Consider the following 18,023-nt stretch of genomic DNA (forward strand, 5'->3'; position numbering starts at 1 on the left):
AATTAGGAAGGTTAATCACTGAGTGGCTTTCTTGGGTATATTAACTACAGCAGTGGAGACGTCATCATCTTTCTTTCTTTCTTTCTTTCTTTCTTTCTTTTGCTGTTTTTGTTGTTTTTGTTGTTTCTTGGCTCGCCTACTGATTCATCTGCTTTTCTGCGTGCAGAAGGTCAGCTGCAGTAATTCCACCACATGCCCTTTCCGGCTGCTTCTCAAGGCCATGTGACCATCCGTGTGTAAATCACTTTCCTCGGCGCTGCGAGACGCTTCACATCTTTTCACAGGGAAAGTGAGGAAAGCCCATGTTGTTCACCTTGGCTCTCTCCTGTGGTCCGTGTTATTAGCAGCAGCAGCTATTTTTACAGCATTGACAGGCTGTATTAATACAGAAGTGGGGCCATTAGAAGTAATGTACAAGCTATTGATTTTTTTTTCTTTTGGATCGTTTTTATAAAGAAGCAATGGCGAGTGTTTGATTGATTGCGCTTATCTACAGTTTTGGGCCAAAGTTAGTTTAGACGCGTTCAACCGTGGTGCTTTATTCGTTTCCTCCCACAGTTCTGCAGCTAAAGGCTTTTTTCAGTGTTTTTGGACAAGTGGCTGTTTGTGTGTGTGTGTGTGTGTGTTTATGAATGGTTAATAGGAGGATATTTGCACTCCATTCAGATATATTGTACAGGTTTGAGGATTTAGTTGGACTGCCAGGCACTGTCCTTCGTAGGTTTATTTCATATTTATTAGATCATTGCACATCTCCTGTTCCTGTGTAGGTTTCATTCTTTATTTTGGGTTCCCCATTTTTAACTACGTACCGTGGTGATTCCAGTTTTGCCGAGTTTGTGTGTGTGTGTAATGGTGGGCCCTGTAATGGGCAATGCATCCTGTCCAGCGTGCTCCCTGCATGTGCTCAGTGCTGCCAGTTTAGACTCTATCCACCCCCCTGATGACCCTGAACTGGATTAAGTAGGCCTTACACATATAGGTTAGTTTAAAGTATTTTACATGAACCTCATTGCACGATGACAATCGTTTATTTGTTATTTCACTGTTGCAGAAATGAGCGACAACAAAACGGTACAGGCAAGACTGACAGGTAGTTTGAGTGCTTGCATAATGGAGTCCGGTTCACTGCTGAAGCAGAAGATTGCTTGGGACCTAACAGTTTAATTGCTTTCGAGGAAAGGAATTGCAGGTTTGCTATGGCATCTAGTGCTATAGTATGTTTCGACGACAGGGTGGCAAACAGGGTACGCCTGGGTGTCATATTGGGGGTTGCTTCCTTCATACATCTTCTGTCATCATGTTCTGTGATGAAGTTGGCTGCTTTTATCACCTTTTGCAGGGCATGCAGGGTCCAACAGTGAGGTTGCCCTACCAGCGTGTTTTGCATCTAGTCAGCTTGCTTTCCACTATGTGGATCTGGGCAGAAAGACTAACCATTTCAACCCGTGAATACTTCTTTTACAGCATAGGATGTGAGACCTCAGTGATTTGCAACCCTTTTTCAGTCTTCCAAAGGAATCCCCATTAATGGCACACAACCTCCTCCTTTTTAGTTTCACTGACCCTGAGGGAAAGACTGTTGTCATTTCCTCATTCAGTGAGAAGTTTAACCTTTCTTCGTGGAGGCTGTCAGGTTGTTGTTGTCGATAATCGGGCTCAGTGTTTGAGTTTATGGCCTGTTTGGCCACACAGTCATGTATAAGCTGAAAAAGAGCAATGTGCCAAGCAGAAAGCCCCAAGGTAATCCCACGTTCAACGTGAGGTTCTTTGATGTGCGTTCCCCAAGTCTGATAGCCGGAAGCCTACACAGCACAAAGTCCTGCATCCTGTTACACAAGATGATGTTCAGTCCAAGGGTGCAGAGCTGCGCTGGCAGCTTCAGTGAGATGATGGTATTGAATGTCAAGCTGAAATCAATAAATGGTGCGCTCACATAAGTGCTCCTGTTGTCAAGATATCTTAGCGCTACATGCATGGCTGTGGAAATTGCATTCTCTGTTCTGTTTGTGCAGGAGGGCAACTGGTATAAGGCCAGTGAACCTGGGGTGCTGACATTTTTATGACGAGGGCCAAGGGTTGAGGTAAGGAGGCGATCGCCTAAGGTGGCATTTACGTCACACCTGCATTTTCAAACAAAATTATCTTTTTTACATTACAAAATTATAATGCAAAAAATAAGAGTGTGAACTGTTAAGAGTTACATATAAATCAAGTGTCAAATGCATATACTGCCTTTACAAATTACAAGAAATATTGCTATTTTAAAAGTTTTAAATATCTAAGAGCAAAATTTGCACCGTTTTGTTAAATGTGAACATCCACATGTCACGTTTACATTTCAGAGCCACACATTAGTAGCACATATTGCCATTCACTTTCCTAATTTTTCACATATCATATTGTGCGATTGTCATTTTGTCAATTTTTCTCAATTTCAGGTACGTGTATAATATCTGTTCAAAATCTCGTAAGTTTACACCGTGCTTATTTAGTTTTTAAAGGGCAAGAGCCTCTTAGCTTACAGGACAGAGTTTGAACCTGCAGTAATGTTTAGAGGAGCGTATGGGACGACCGACATAGACGAGGATTGTTTCACATTCAGTTTCGCCCTCACAAGAAAGAATTTATACATTAGTTTAATTTTTAATGCTTATTTTTTGTGTTTTATTGATTTTCAGCTATTTCTTTTCATTTTCTTCACATTTTCCAAAAATAATATTAGTTATTAATTATTTTGCCTGTTGTTCCAAGGATGTACTGTATTGTGGGAGTATTGTATTATGAGCACTGTATCACAATGTGTGCTGTAGGTGGATTGAGTGTTTCAACTATTAAATTGTAAGGATATATAGTGGGGGCAGCACGGTGGCGCAGTGGGTAGTGCTGCTGCCTCGCAATAAGGAGACCTGGGTTTGCTTCCTGGGTCCTCCCTGCGTGGAGTTTGCATGTTCTCCCTGTGTCTGCGTGGGTTTCCTCCCACAGCCCAAAGACATACAGGTTAGATGCATTGGCATTCTAAATTGTCCCTAGTGTGTGCTTGATGTGTGTGTGTGTGTGTGTGTGTGCCCTGCGGTGGGCTGGCGTCCTGCCCGAGGTGTGTTTTCTGCTTTGCACCCTATGTTGACTGGGATTGGCTCCAGTAGACCCCCATGACCTTGTGGTTAGGATATGGCGGGTTGGATAATGGATGGATGGATATATAGTGAGTTGACATTAGAAGTGTACCTTACCTCATGCGGTGTTATTTAAGGTGCTATAACCTGTTTATGATGATAGAGGTGAGTGGCACAGGCCAAGAGTCATTCAGACACACAGCTAGGCAGCTCTGTGAAGATAGTGGACAGCAGCACTCCCTCCTTCATGTCTGCAGCTAGACATGGGGTCCCTGGGGTTTCCCAGTTTACACCCATTCTTTCTTTTCTGTTTATTAACAAGCTAATTAAAATAGCATGCTCAGCTATGGGACACACTCTGGATCCTCTGGAGGTCTTAGCAGAGGAGAGATTTAAGACAAAACCGATGCCCTTTATGAACAATGTTACACATCTTGTCTCTGGCAATCTAACGCTGAGGTCTTTCAGCCAATGAATTATTCATCAGAAGTGGGTCAAGAAACACTAAGGGGGCTCCTTTATACCATCAGCAATATGTCTGCATGATGCCTCACTAGGACTGGGACTGCCAGGTCAGACGATTTCTTTATTTTAAGTAATTCCACTGTGTGTTCAGACTATGGTGTGCGTGTATCTATTGTAAGGTTTCTAAACTCTTTTGGGACTACCCCCAATGGGACAACATGACAAAGAACCTCCCGAAGCGCGATTGCCTTGTCTGTGGAAGACAGCTTTTCAGTTGAAAGCAAATCCGAGCCAACTGCGTTCACGCTATAAGTGCCAGTCATCTATTGGTGATGCAGGGAACATTATAAATACAGAGAACTGTATTACTTGGCCATTAACCTGGCTGCAACCCTGCCCGATTGCTGTGACTGTGTATAAGAGAGCGGTAGATTTCACTACAATAAATAAATGTGCTCTTCCTGTTTCAAGCTGAGCTGAATAAAGCCGGTTTGGCTAAAGTACTGAGACTCAGCCTCGTGTTTTGGGGTGTAAGAAAGGGACTCACACGTCATTATATATATGAGCTACACTTTATTTATTGAATGACTTACACACTATTTTTACAAGTCTTTTGACTGCATGTTGACCAGTTCTTGCACAGTGTCAGTAACCTCCTCATTCGACTTGAATTTCTTCCTTCCTAAAAATTCCTTAAGTGGACCAAAGAGATGATAGTCCCTCTCTGAACGACTTACACCAATCATACACTCTAGAATCAGAGAGACACTCATCCTCAATCTGATTTGATCTGAGGTCTCTAATAAATCTCAGATGGAATGACTCCTTCATTTGTCAAAAAATCTATCTATCTATCTATCTATCTATTATATAGTGCCATTCATATCTATCTATCTATCTATCTATCTATCTATCTATCTATCTATCTATCTATCATCTATCTATCTATCTATGCCTATCTATCTATCTATCTATCTATCTATCTATCTATCTATCTATCTATCTATCTATCTATCTATCTATCTTTTGATATTAGGAAATAGAATCCAATAACAAAATGTTAGCTGTCATTAGTTATACTGAACTGTACTGCTTAAAATGCCAGCATTAGTAAGGTCAAGCAGTAGATTAGTTTTTTTTCCTATTCAGTTAAAAACAAAACTCCTTTTACTAAGTTGGGATTTGTGGGAATTCAGAAATTTTCATCGTACTGGAGATGTAGCCAGGGGTAAGAGAGGTGGGTGTACTGTGGGGTGTATGGTTGATGGTGGGGAAAATGGAATATTTATCCCAGGCCCTGCGCTGCTTTATGCACACATTCATTGTGTTTGTAACGATGCTATAAGTAACAATGTCCGCTGCTTTGACAATAGACCTTGTGTGCCAAATGAAGCACCTGAAGATCAACTGTACCACTTCTAAAGATGAACTGACACCTCTTGAATCGCTTAATGCCACACATGGACGGAAGCCTTCAAGCATGTATCCCAATGTCTGCAATGTGCTGTGTATTTTTTGCACGTTGCCAGTCACTGTAGCTGGAGGAGAGTGTTGTTTCAGTGAATTAAAATTGATCAAAAATGACTTACAATGCACCAAGAAAGACAGAACAGTCAAATGGGAATGGGAATGAGCGCCTGGAGCGTCAAGTGAATTTTACAGATGTTACTAATGACTTTGTAGCCACTAAAGCTCAGAGGTGGATTCTACGCATATTAGTGCAGTGAGATAGGACCTGTTATTGATTGAATTTGTTTTGTGTGATGGTCAAAGGGTATTTTGTTGCATTTGGTTTGCAGTGTTGCAAATGTGTGCTGCTAATCTTTTGCATTCGGCTTGAAATGTAGAAAAAATGCTCTGTAATTGTCACAAAATACACAAAATGATAGATAGATAGATAGATAGATAGATAGATAGATAGATAGATAGATAGATAGATAGATAGATAGATAGATAGATACTTTATTAATCCCTAGGGGAAATTCACATACTCCAGCAGCAGTATACTGATAAAAACAATATTAATTAAAGAGTGATAAAAATGCAGTGCAAGTTAAAAAATGCAAGGTGGAGAGTGTGAGGCAGGTGTAACAGTCTATAATCTTGTCTTGTGTTAACGTTTAAGGTGGAATTGAAGAGTCACATAGTGTGTGTGTTTGGGCGATCTCCTCAGTCTGTCAGTGGAGCAGGGCAGTGACAGCATTCTGCCGCTGAAGCTGCTCCTCTGTCTGGAGATGATACTGTTCAGTGGATTCTCCATGACTGACAGGAGCCTGCTCAGCACCCGTCGCTTTGCCACGGATGTCAAACTATCTAGCTCCATGCCTACAATAGAGCCTGCCTTCCTCACCAGTTTGTCCAGGCGTGAGACGTTCTTCTTCTTTATGCTGCCTCCCCAGCACACTACTGCGTAGAAGAGGGCGCTCGCCACAACCGTCTGATAGAATATCTGCAGCATCTTATTGCAGATGTTGAAGGACGCCAGCCTTCTAAGGAAGTGTAGTCAGCTCTGTCCTTTCTTACACAGAGCATCAGTATTGCAAGTCCAGTTCAATTTATCATCCAGCTGCACTCCCAGGTACAGTATTTATAAGTCTGTACCCTCTGCACTCAGTCTCCTCTGATGATCACGGGGTCCATGAGGGGCCTGGGCCTTCTAAAATCCACCACCAGCTCCTTGGTTTTGCTGGTGTTCAGGTGTAAGTGGTTTGAGTTGCACTATTTAACAAAGTCCTTGATTAGCTTCCTATACTCGTCCTCCTGCCCACTCCTGATGCAGCCCACAATAGCAGTGTCGTCAGCGAACTTTTGCACGTGGCAGGGCTCCGAGTTGTATTGGAAGTCTGATGTATATAGGCTGAACAGGACCGGAGAAAGTACAGTCCCCTGCGGTGCTCCTGTGTTGCTGACCACAATGTCAGACCTGCAGTTCCCGAGACGCACATACTGAGGTCTGTTTTTAAGATAGTTCACGATCCATGCCACCAGGTGTGAATCTACTTCCATCTCTTGGATGGTGTTGAAGGCGCTAGAGAAGTCCAGAAACATAATTCTTACAGCACCACTGCCCCTGTCCAAGTAGGAGAGAAATCAGTGTAGCATATAGATGATGGCATCCTCCGCTCCTACCTTCTCCTTGTAACACTTTTATTAAATCGCCATTATGTTGTGAGGCTGAGGAGAGGCCCACTAGGATGGCTCTGTCCTGGGACCTGGTATGTATAATGGCACCCCAGATGTAGCTGTTCCCTTTCCACACTATCATTGCCACTCCATACCATCTAAAACCTACTTTCTCCAGGAATGAACTGTTGTCAGATTAAGCGTGATTCTTAATAGGCAGTATCTTAGAAAGTTAGTTTACTTATTTGTTTTAATGAGAATTGACTACTTTGGTCCCTTATTGTATGACTGTTAAAAATAGTTCATTTACTGCTCAACAGTTAATTTCGACACCTAACTAGGAAGAAGACGCACAGGTTTTTGTCAACAGAAGCAGGTGGGGAGTTTGACTGGGATGGCCCGTCTGTCACACCATAATGCAAATGTCCTAAGGCAAGGTTAGAGAGGCTAGAAATCTCCCACAGAGCAGAACAGCAGACATATGACTACAGAAGGAGACAGCAGAGCCTCACAATCCTTCTGGCATTTCAGTTTTTAAGGTTGGAGGTGTCAGAAATGTTACCACTTGAGTACCGGGCTTGTGGAGGTTATTCTTAGCTATTTCACTTGTTGTTATTGATATTGTTGTGAAGCAGAATTCACCCATCGTTGGGACACTCTGCATGCACCTTGCAGCCCTGATTCCGTCCCTAAACTATGCCTGTCTGAGATGGCAAAAGGAACAGTACTAATTATAAATACAACATGAGAGACACTGTGTTACAGAAATCAGCCTCTGAAAAGGATTTAGAGCTTTCATTGATGTAACCTTCTCATTGTCCTGACAATGCGTAGAAGCAATTAAAATGAACATTAAAGGTTAGGTTATATTGTAAAAACTGTTGAACATAAATCAAGGGACGTTCTGCTCAGTCTCCATAATGAGCTTGTTAGACCTCATCTGGAGTCGTGTGTGCAGTTCTGGGCACCACTCGACAAAAAAGACAAAGCAGCACCAAGAGGCTGTGCAGAGGAGAGGAGAACAGCCAAAGGAATAAAGGGGCCTGCCCTACTCTGACTGGCTCAGCTAATTAAACTTCTGTAGTCTGAGCAGGGAAGGCCCTTACTCGAGGCCTTCATCAATAACAGTGATACAGTGCAATTCTTTATATCAAATAGTGGATAATGGACACTGGTGGAAATCAAGAACTTCTTCACAAAAAGAGTTATTGGAATCTGGAAGAAACCATTGAGTTATACTCAGTTACAAAGTATCTGGATGAGATATTGGAACAACTGAACTATCCGTCCATCCATTATCCAACCCATTGTATCCTAACTACAGGGTCATGAGGGTCTGCTGGAGCCAATCCCAGCCAACATAGGGCGCAAGGCAGGAAACAAACCCTGGGCAGGGTGCCAGCCCACTGCAGACAACTGAACTATTACTGAACAAATAAGCTCAATGGACTCCACTCATTATTCTGACTTGTTATGTTCCATAAACCGCAGTTAAGTTTAGGGTGAGATTTTATAGTTTTGTTTTAGATATCTAAATTCAGGTCTAAACACAATAGTTAACATCGTGAACACAAGCATTGCATCTTCTTAAACTTCCAAGGATAAATCAACATGTGCCTTGTGCTTGGTTCTTTTGTGATAGGCCCCAGAACTGGATAAGCATGTTAGACAATGGATGGTCATACTGTATATGTATATTTTTGACTGGAAGAGGCTAGTTACAAATCATTTGTGAAAATTAAGTGCCTTTTGCCTCCATAGCATTCAGAAGCCATTGAGAAGACTCACGGAATGTTATGTTATATAGCGCCCAGAGGTGTAGAGTACAAGTCCAAGGAGGTTCTGCTTAAGCTTTATAACACACTGGTGAGGCCTCCTCTGGAGTACTGTGTGCAGTTTTGGTCTTCAGGTTACAAAAAGGACATAGCAACGGCAGAAAAGGTCCATAGAATAGCGACTAGGCTGATTACAGGGCTACAGGGAATGAATTATGAGGAAAGAGTAAAAGAGTTGAGCCTTTACAGTTTAAACAAAAGAAGATTAAGAGGTGACATGATTAAAGCATTTAAAATTAAGAACGGAATTAGTCCAGTGGATCAAGACTGTTATTTTAAAATGAGTTCATCAAGAACATGGGGACAACAGTTGGAAACTTGTTAAGGGGAAATTTTGCACAAACGTTACGAAGTAATGAACTATAGACACTTGGATTAAGCTACCAAGTAGTGGGGTAGACTTTAGGGACTTTCAAAACTCAACTTGATGTTACTTTAGAAGAATTAAGCAGATAGGACTGGAGAGCTTTGCTGAGCTGAATTGCCTGCTCTCATCTAGACGTGCTAATGTTCTAATTTTGACATCTGCTATGCCCCACCTCACCATAGTTGCTTTTTGATACTGCTCATGTCTTACTTAATAATTGTAGCTGTTGTTTGGCTAAACAGAAGATCTGACAAAAGTCACAAAGGCTTTGGAAAACAAGGAAAGAGATTGAAATTGTAATGAGAGTAAGAAGCAGCGGCATAAAAAAAACAACTGCAACCTAGTCAGCTGTATCAGCACTTCTAGCTGAAGCAATCTAGGGAAAATAATACTCAAGAATCCCAATCAAAGAAAAGCTGGAAGTAAACACAGAATAGATGAAAGAGAGTTGGGGTCCCAGATGGGAAAGCCCCGTTTATTGATGAGCCGTTATAGATGGGGAGGATGTGCACAGGCACACTGCCAGCAGCGACTGTGGCAGCATGAGAGACGCAGAATTATTGAAAATTACCTGGCAGAGAACAGGAGCACAAAGAAATGTCACATGGGAGAAAATGGCCAGGAGGTGAAAGAAACAAAATGGAGCTGGCAAATTCGTAGTCAAAACACAACCAGGGTCAGAAAGCCAAAAGAAGCAATCAAACCGAACATAAGATCCAAACGAGAAACCAAAGTCAAACACAGCAAAGGTCCTAACGCTAAGAGCTTCCTCCATGATGCATTACACGAGTTGTAGTTTTTATTAAAGGAATCCCAAAGCATGGGTGTTTTATACAGTATGCAATAGGCACAAAATGATGATGGAATATGTTGTGACTTTAAACAACATGGCGTCTTCCATATAAAGATATTAAAAATGGTGGTGACGTTACTTAAAAACAAAGCACAAAATGGCTTGCCAGAATAATGGTAAAAATATATAAGATACAATAACAAGAAAAATAAGTTAAAAATAAAACAAAACGTTTAAAGGTCTTAGAGAGGGAAGGAACATCTGAAGGGTATTTCTGAATATAATGACCAGGAGGTGAATATTTAATTAGGAGCTGACTATAATCATCCATCCATCTAATTTCTAACCCGCTGAATCTGAATACAGGGTCATGGGGGTCTGCTGGAGCCAATCACAGCCAACACAGGGCAGGAACCAATCCTGGGCAGGGTGCCAACCCACTGCAGGACACACACGAGGGCCAATTTAGAATCGCCAATCCACCTAACCTGAGGAAACCCACGCAGACACGGGGAGAACATGCAAACTCCACGCAGGGAGGACCCGGGAAGCGAACCCGGATCTCCTAACTGCAAGGCAGCAGTGCTACCACTCCGCCACCGTGCCGCCCGACTATAATCATTATCCAGGTAATGGGCTTTGGTCCTAAAACCAGAAGATCCCAAAAGAAAATAAATAAATAAATCAACCAAAATACACAACGTAAATTTGAGGTTCAAATAAGCAAAGCAAGATTTTCAGAATCACAATCAAATTGTGAAATATTTGTTTATTCAGAGATTTATTGCAAACCTTAGACACTGAGAACATCACACTATCGTGTGACGTCAGAGGTCCCATGACAGAAGTCACGTGATAAGGCAATGATAAGCGATATGATGCGCCCCTTGACAAAACAACACAAAATGGTGGTGCCTGAGCTAAACAAACTGACTTCATGATATAATAATAAAAAATAAAAATCTACCTAATAACTGCATTTGAAAAACACACACACATATTTCACAATTCCTCTGAGAAGGAAGGCCAAATCCCTAATTAGTAGCAATTGTGAGACAGTGTGAACTACCGTATATACTCGCGTATACGTCGGGTCTTGAAACCCCGAAAAATCGATCATAAAATCAGACCCCGACTTATACGCCGATTCAAAAATACGACACTTAATTTTTAATTTTTTTTTACATCTTCTTGCCGCCTCCAATCTCGCACCAATTTCTCAGACACATCAAATTGTTGAAGCAGTGCAGTTACCAATTTCTTTCACCACTTCAATGACTTTTAATTTAAAACCAGCTTCATATTTTCTTCTGATTGAACACTCCATCGTAGATAAGGGATGCTCTTATGATAAAGGTGTATGAGGGTGTGAAATAAAAAAACGCAAATCAGTGCAAACGTCACCACAGAATAGTTTGGGTATTACCATTTGGTCACATAGGCACAGAAGAAAAGGCAGTGTGTTCCGTGGTTACTCTCTCAGGTGGACGTTAGCATATCATAATCTCTTGGATGAAAAGCATGAGTTTCCTGCATTTCACTAGTATGACGACATGATGAAATATAGGAAATTATACGGTAAAATCATACCCCGAGTTATACGCGGGAGAACTTAAACGCGAGTATATATGGTATTTTAACAGTACCTTTTCTAAACTGCCGGAGGAGGAAACAGGTAGATCCGTCATAACCTTGGCACCAAGTACCACCTACCCTGGTGCTCCTTGTAGCTGCCGTGATCACACCACAGTGGTCACACTCCAGAAAATGGGTAGAGAGGATCACTAGCTGGAGCCTTTCATAGATTTCTTTCCAAAATGTTTTTCTTCTGCAGCTACACACTACTGTTTCCTTCTTAAGTTGGAGCCTTGTCCATTTTTGTTAAATTTCATTGACAAGTAAAAATATCTGCTGCTGCAAATTTCTGATTGCGCTGTCTAAATCCATTTGAGCCATATTGGCCTGTTGAGGACCCAGGTGGGCTGCTTTCAAACTCGGAGCTCAGACTGGTTATTTGATCTTGTGATAGTTTTGTTCATTGTCCAGTGTTTAAGGATAAAATTAAATACAAGGGACGTTCAAAAAGTTTCCGGCACTTTCATATTTTTGTTAGAAACGGTGAAGGCGGGAGGAGCAGTAATTGGGTATTGAAGAGTTGGTATGACGCTGGGAAAATTGCATCCCCAAGGAAGGTGATTATGTTGAAAAGTGATGTAATTTATTTCTGAAATTGATAGAGTTATTGGACTTTTTGAACTTCCCTCATATATTGCTGTGTTAGACAAAGCCATCTCTGTACAAAACATGGAAATGTGTCAGATGCTCTTCCATCCATCCATCCATTATCCAACCCGCTGAATCCAAACACAGGGTCACGGGGGTCTGCTAGAGCCAATCCCAGCCAACACAGGGCACAAGGCAGGAACCAATCCTGGGCAGGGTGCCAACCCACCGCAGGTCAGATGGTCTTTGGATGGCTAAATGACATCATCCCCTTTTAAGTAAGATCAACAGACAGAAAAAGTAATCGGACCCTCCCGAGTGTTTGCACCAGTTTTCAAAAAGCTTTTGCGCAGCTCTGAGGATCATTCCTGTTAATTCATCATGAGCACATACTTTACATGTTCTTCTCCTTCCATGGAATGAATACAAGAATGGAAAGTGTAACATCATAGGTTCGCCCTTGTGTAGCCTTGGACAAGTCACTGTAGCTACACCCATCTAGGCTACTGAATGCTAACCTTGTGATATGGTGAAAGGCACTATATACCATAAATTAGGTGTTTTCCTTAGCTGGTAATCCCCTTTCTGTCAAGGCATAATACATTATGTTTAGCTACAGTCGCTCTTCTGGCCCAAACTCTCATTCATGGAATTTGCAACACGCACGTTTCCAGATAAACTCCATGGCTCTCATCCCCCACATCTTAAGGAAATCCCAAGGGCTGCGGCTTTAATGTGAAATACTCGGCAGCCAATAGATGCCTTTAACAACAGTGGAGCTACAAGACTATGGAGTGGCATTTAAAAAGCACAAGGCTGCAGGCTGAAATTCCATCTGGGGTGACGGCACGAGCGGAGTAACCTGACCTATCTGCCCTCTAAGACTACACAAAGGAATGGCTTGCTATTGTTCTTCTTCACTATAAAATGTTCTCCTGTATATTCTTAAAAATGGATTAAACCCACCAGATCTTATATTTTTAGCTGCTTTTAAGTTATTATTGTAAATTGGTATTAATATAATCCTAAAAGTATCCAGAATATGTGCTGACCTCTAAGTATTATGCTCAGCAAAAAAAATGTCAGCTGTCCAAAAAGCAATATGAAAACGGTCTCAAGTGGCTGATGAAGCTGGCAATCAGGGGCAAGAAGCAGTCAACACAGTAATACCCCACCTAACGCCACTTCATTATGGCGCACATACTCGGCAGTCCCTGAGAGCAGCCATTACTGCACCATCACTAACATGCATTTGGTCTTTCAGGGCCCTTTGTGCAGAATAAATACAGGTGGTCGGCTTCTGCACACCTTGTTTGGCAAATTACGTATTGTCCAGTGCTCTGGAAAATCACCACAAGTTATGTTAGCATGTCAAACATTGAAAGGAAAATCATTTCCTTGGATGTGAAGCTGCAGGCAAGATCATCAAGATGATGTGGAAGCTTCTTTAAATTTGGCAGTGGCTTCTGCAACTGCAACCTTGAAGTGATCAGCAGTGAAGGTAACTCGTTCACTAAGCCATTTGCAGAGGTAAATCCACACATTTTCAAAAAGATATTCAAGAAAACGCCAGAAGAGACAAATAACTCATAACGTATACATCATCAAGAAGTTGGGATTCATGGAAGACCCACGGTCCGGTCCTTCATCTAAGTGTGGTGATTTAAAAAAAAAATCACTTCGTAAAAATTCAGTTCTGCTCCAGAGTATTTACATTTTCATCCTTCTGTTAAAAAATACATTTATAATGACCCTGTTGAGTACTGTTGTGGTGTCAACTCCATGTTCCAGGCACATGTCCTTTGGTTCTAAAATTCATCCCACTGAGAAGCACGTGGAGTAAAAATTGTAACAGTCCAAGTTCTGAGCCTAGTGGGACACCATGATTTCAGGTCTGTGGCCTTAACATCCCATATCATGAAGACCATGGAGTGACTGCTTCTTCATCTCCTCAGACCACATGTGAATCACACACTAGACCCCTTGCTTATTTGCCCCTTTTGTATCCAGAGCCATTTGACTCTTTAACTCTTGCCAACAGGGGCAGAGGGGCCATTGAGCTCTGAACCTGATGCTCCTTCACTGCTCATAAGCTGCATTAGCTATGCACTACATGTGATATCTCATTACTTGGTCACTACTGTATAACCTTTTCAGAATGTGTCACTTTAAACTGTCAGCTACATAATTTTATTTTAATATTAATGTCACTTTAATGTCTTATCACTTTAATGTTATGTGCCACCTGTCATTTTGGTAGTATAGGATTATTTGCACAATTCCCTTTGCACTGGCACTATTGTATGCACCAGCGTGTGACTGCATTATTCGTATAGTATTTGTTATTTGTATAGTTTGTACTTAAATGTTGGATCTATCTATCTATCTATATATCTATCTATCTATATATCTATTATATAGTGCATTTTCTATCTATCTATCTATCTATCTATATATCTATCTATCTATATATCTATTATATAGTGCATTTTCTATCTATCTATCTATCTATCTATCTATCTATCTATCATTATATAGTGCATTTTCTATCTATCTATCTATCTATCTATCTATCTATCTATCTATCTATCTATCTATCTATCTATCTATCTATCTATCTATCTATTATATAGTGCATTTTCTATCTATCTATCTATTTCCTTTACACCATTTTAAAGACTGAAATTGCATTCCTAAATGTAAATAAACCACAAAAGAATGGGCTTGAGATCCCAAAGTCATCTTCAAGCTTGCTTGTTTGCAGTCTAAAATTGGAGAAAGGACACCAACCCAAGGTCCCCTGTATTGTCTTTGGGTGCCCTGCAATCCCTGCCATTATATTGTCCTGAGGTGCATCTTGCAACTGACTCCCATCCTGCATTGCTTGACATACTGTACGCTGCCATCATTGTTCTTATCAAGACCTCATCTAACTTATGTTTTGTTAGTTTTGGTGCGATGCCCTTCACCCAGTATATGGTAATTACTGACTCTGAATCACCCAGCATGTGAGAGTGTGTAAATGTGTACTTTACTAGACTGGCATCTCTACCAGGGTATGCTGTGCCTCAGCATCACCTGCAGGTCTCCATGACCCTGTACTGAAGTTTTTTGGATTCAGAAATACATTGATGGTTGATTGATTAACCCTGATTAAATGTGCTATGATGGATGTGTTTGGTTTTAAAGGCAGCCTAAGTACAGTTGGCCCATATGACCTTAAGGAAATGCTTATATTTGTGTGACAAGCCAACACAGTTGTAAATTAGATTACATTTTATCATTACTGGTCATACAATTCCAATTCCAATAAAGATAGCACATCTGGTAATATGGGCTTTAGTCACGTAGGAAAATCCTTTGTCTCCACCTGCCTGGTGCTTCAACAAGCCAATTTAATGAGATTATCAAGTACAATTCTTTCAAGAAGTAGATGTGGTGTAGCCTGTCATGGTCACAATCTATCACAATCTTAACAAATCTCAGCCCTTTAAGTTGGAAAGAAAAAGAAGTACAAGTGATAGAATTTTCTCATTATTATGTTTCTAATAATCTATTCCTTTTTCTATCTTCCTTAAGAAATATCGATATCAAGATGAAGACACGCCACCCATGGAGCACAGCCCTGCTCACCTAACCAACCAGGTGAAGGCCCCCGAGCTCGTCAACGTGTCAGAGAAGAACCTGTCACAGATTGAGAACGTCCACGGCTACGTGTCGCACTCACACATCTCACCCATGAAGGTAGGACTGTATGGATCGAGAATTCTGTGTCCTGTATGTGCAGTATGTCCAAAACAAAGAGGCAAAAAGGTGTTGAGCAAGACGACGCTGACGCCATCCACACATTTTGGGTTTCTGTGTATTCCGATGGCTAATGAGGTGGGCATTGGCCATGAGGTGGCAAGTAAAGCTCAATCCACTTCACTGCTATATCATGCCGATCAACTGCAGGGCTCTGTCTCATGAGGCTTGTCAGGCCCTGTGTAAAAATGACAGCTTTTCTTATTCATAGCTTGTGTCTTTTTATTCTAAGTGAGTTCCTTCATGCAATACAGTTGATATGATTATTTCCATCTGTCCAGCCATTCCCTGAATCTGTCTAATTCAGTGTTAGAGCCACTGGGAGTTGAAGCCCATTGCTCAGCCTTTCACTCAAGGTGGGAACTAACCCTGTCCCCATCACCAATCCACTGCAGGGCCCACTCACTCAGACAGGGACAAGTGACATGCACCTCTTGGGACGCAGGAGGACAGTGTAGTAGCCACAGAAAACACCAAAATGCATGAAAAATGTGCTGGCGCTCGAGGCAGCACTGCTAAGCATTTTGTCTTATGCAAGTTCAGTAAAAACATGGGGACACAATTGGTAAATTTAACACAAACATTAGGAGGTTTTCCTTCACACAGGAAACCATACACACGTGAAATAAGATACCAGGTACTGTGGTACAGTAGAGAGAAGAACTTTATGGATCTTCAAATCTCAAATTGATGTTATTTTGGATGAATTAAGTGGATAGAACTGGCAAGTTTTGTTTGGGCTGAATGGCTCATTCTTGTCTAGATTGTTCTAATGTTCAAAAAAGTATTTTGCTATGGCTCCTTATTTGTTAAGTGGCTGCTTTTTTGGAACTTATCAGCTTATCAGTGCAATGTGTACTTCAATATCTTAGAAGCTAATGTCACTTGGCAACATTCACTATAGACAGTATGAGTAGTAATATCAGACAGAAACTGTCAAATGGATGATTGATGACCTTAAAAGCCGCCCCAAATTATGATTTATGAAACATGATGTGTGAAAATCCGATTTATGGAAATGTGACATTGCATTCCTTTACATTTACATTCCTTACGACCTTTGTATATTTTGATATGAACGACAGGCACCATTCAAATTATTTTAATACTAGCTGTGTGAGCCCGTGCTGTAAAAAGTGCAGGCTCCTAGAAACCATGAAATCTGGCACTTCAATCAATCAATCGCATTGGTTGTGCATTAGCGGCTAAGAGAAGTTCTCTTTCCTCTGCAGTTTCGTTTTGCCAACTTGCTTGACTCCATTATCTATCAGCGCCTAAGCGAGATTCTCTTTCCTCGGTGGTTTCGTTTTGCTGATGTGCAAGCCGCACTTGTGTATTAGTGAGTTTGTTTTTCCTCGGCGGTTTCACTTTGGTGACAGAGTCTCTTTCTTTCAGCTTTATGCTGTAGCCTCGTTCTTCTTTCTTCTTCCAACTCGTTAACTTGGGGCTGCCTTGCCAGCTCTTTGAGCTTCATGCTGTAGCCTCGCATTTCTGGGCCAGACAGACAGACATGCATACTTCTAGGCATAGACGTTTACCTGTATATTTAAGAAGTGCTCAAAGGTGCACACCTGCTTGGCTATGTATTACAAGCAAAAGAAGTCTACTTTTTTAAATGAGGCTCCTATTATTAGCTTTGAATCTGGTGTTTTTACAATGACATGATCTGTCAGGACGAGGGCATAAGTATCATAATTCATAATTTGGGGGTAATGGTATAAATTTAAAAATGTATGATTCAGGGTGGGGGTAAAGTTCATAAATCATATTTTCACACGTCATGTTTCATAATCATAATTTGGGATGGGGTTTAAGGTCATCAATTTGTCATCCATTTGACAGTTTCTGTCTTATATTACCACTGACAGTGGATACTGCACTTTCTGCTGGTTACAGGACAGTCAGTTTTCTGTCCAAGATGTGAAGGTGTTTATTCAGAGTAAGGTCAGAGGATAAACACATGCCCTACATGGTAAGATGGCTGGTTTTGTAATGCTGCTATATATCAAAGCTGAATTCATTGTTCCGCACCTACAACAGTGAACTCACATGGGCTGTCAATTGGTTTAAGGTCAAACCACAATACAGTGAGGTTCTGACTTGCACATCTCTAACCGACCATGACAGTGCATATGTACAATCCCTTACTGGCAATTCAGAAATGTAAATATTTTTCTGAAAATCAAAATTTCAAAAGTTCCGTAAAGGAACTTCGGTTTTGCCAAAGGGTGGCACAGTGGCGCAGTGGGTAGTGCTGCTGCCTTGCAATAAGGAGACCCGGGTTCACTTCCCGGGTC

General features: G+C 41.3%; 1 protein-coding gene across 4 annotated transcripts in view; it reads left to right on the top strand.

The window, feature by feature from the left end:
• Window positions 1–18,023, top strand: part of LOC120525084 (disks large homolog 4) — a 593,143-nt gene that overhangs the window by 327,366 nt on the left and 247,754 nt on the right. For all 4 annotated transcript variants that reach the window (XM_039747069.1, XM_039747070.1, XM_039747066.1 and 1 more), the window contains exon 2: window positions 15,502–15,666. In XM_039747069.1, the coding sequence (XP_039603003.1) occupies window positions 15,502–15,666 (165 nt within the window). The remainder of the gene's footprint in view (window positions 1–15,501; window positions 15,667–18,023) is intronic.

The sequence above is a fragment of the Polypterus senegalus genome, chromosome 3, assembly GCF_016835505.1.
Source record: "Polypterus senegalus isolate Bchr_013 chromosome 3, ASM1683550v1, whole genome shotgun sequence".
In the NCBI taxonomy this organism is placed as follows: domain Eukaryota; kingdom Metazoa; phylum Chordata; class Cladistia; order Polypteriformes; family Polypteridae; genus Polypterus; species Polypterus senegalus.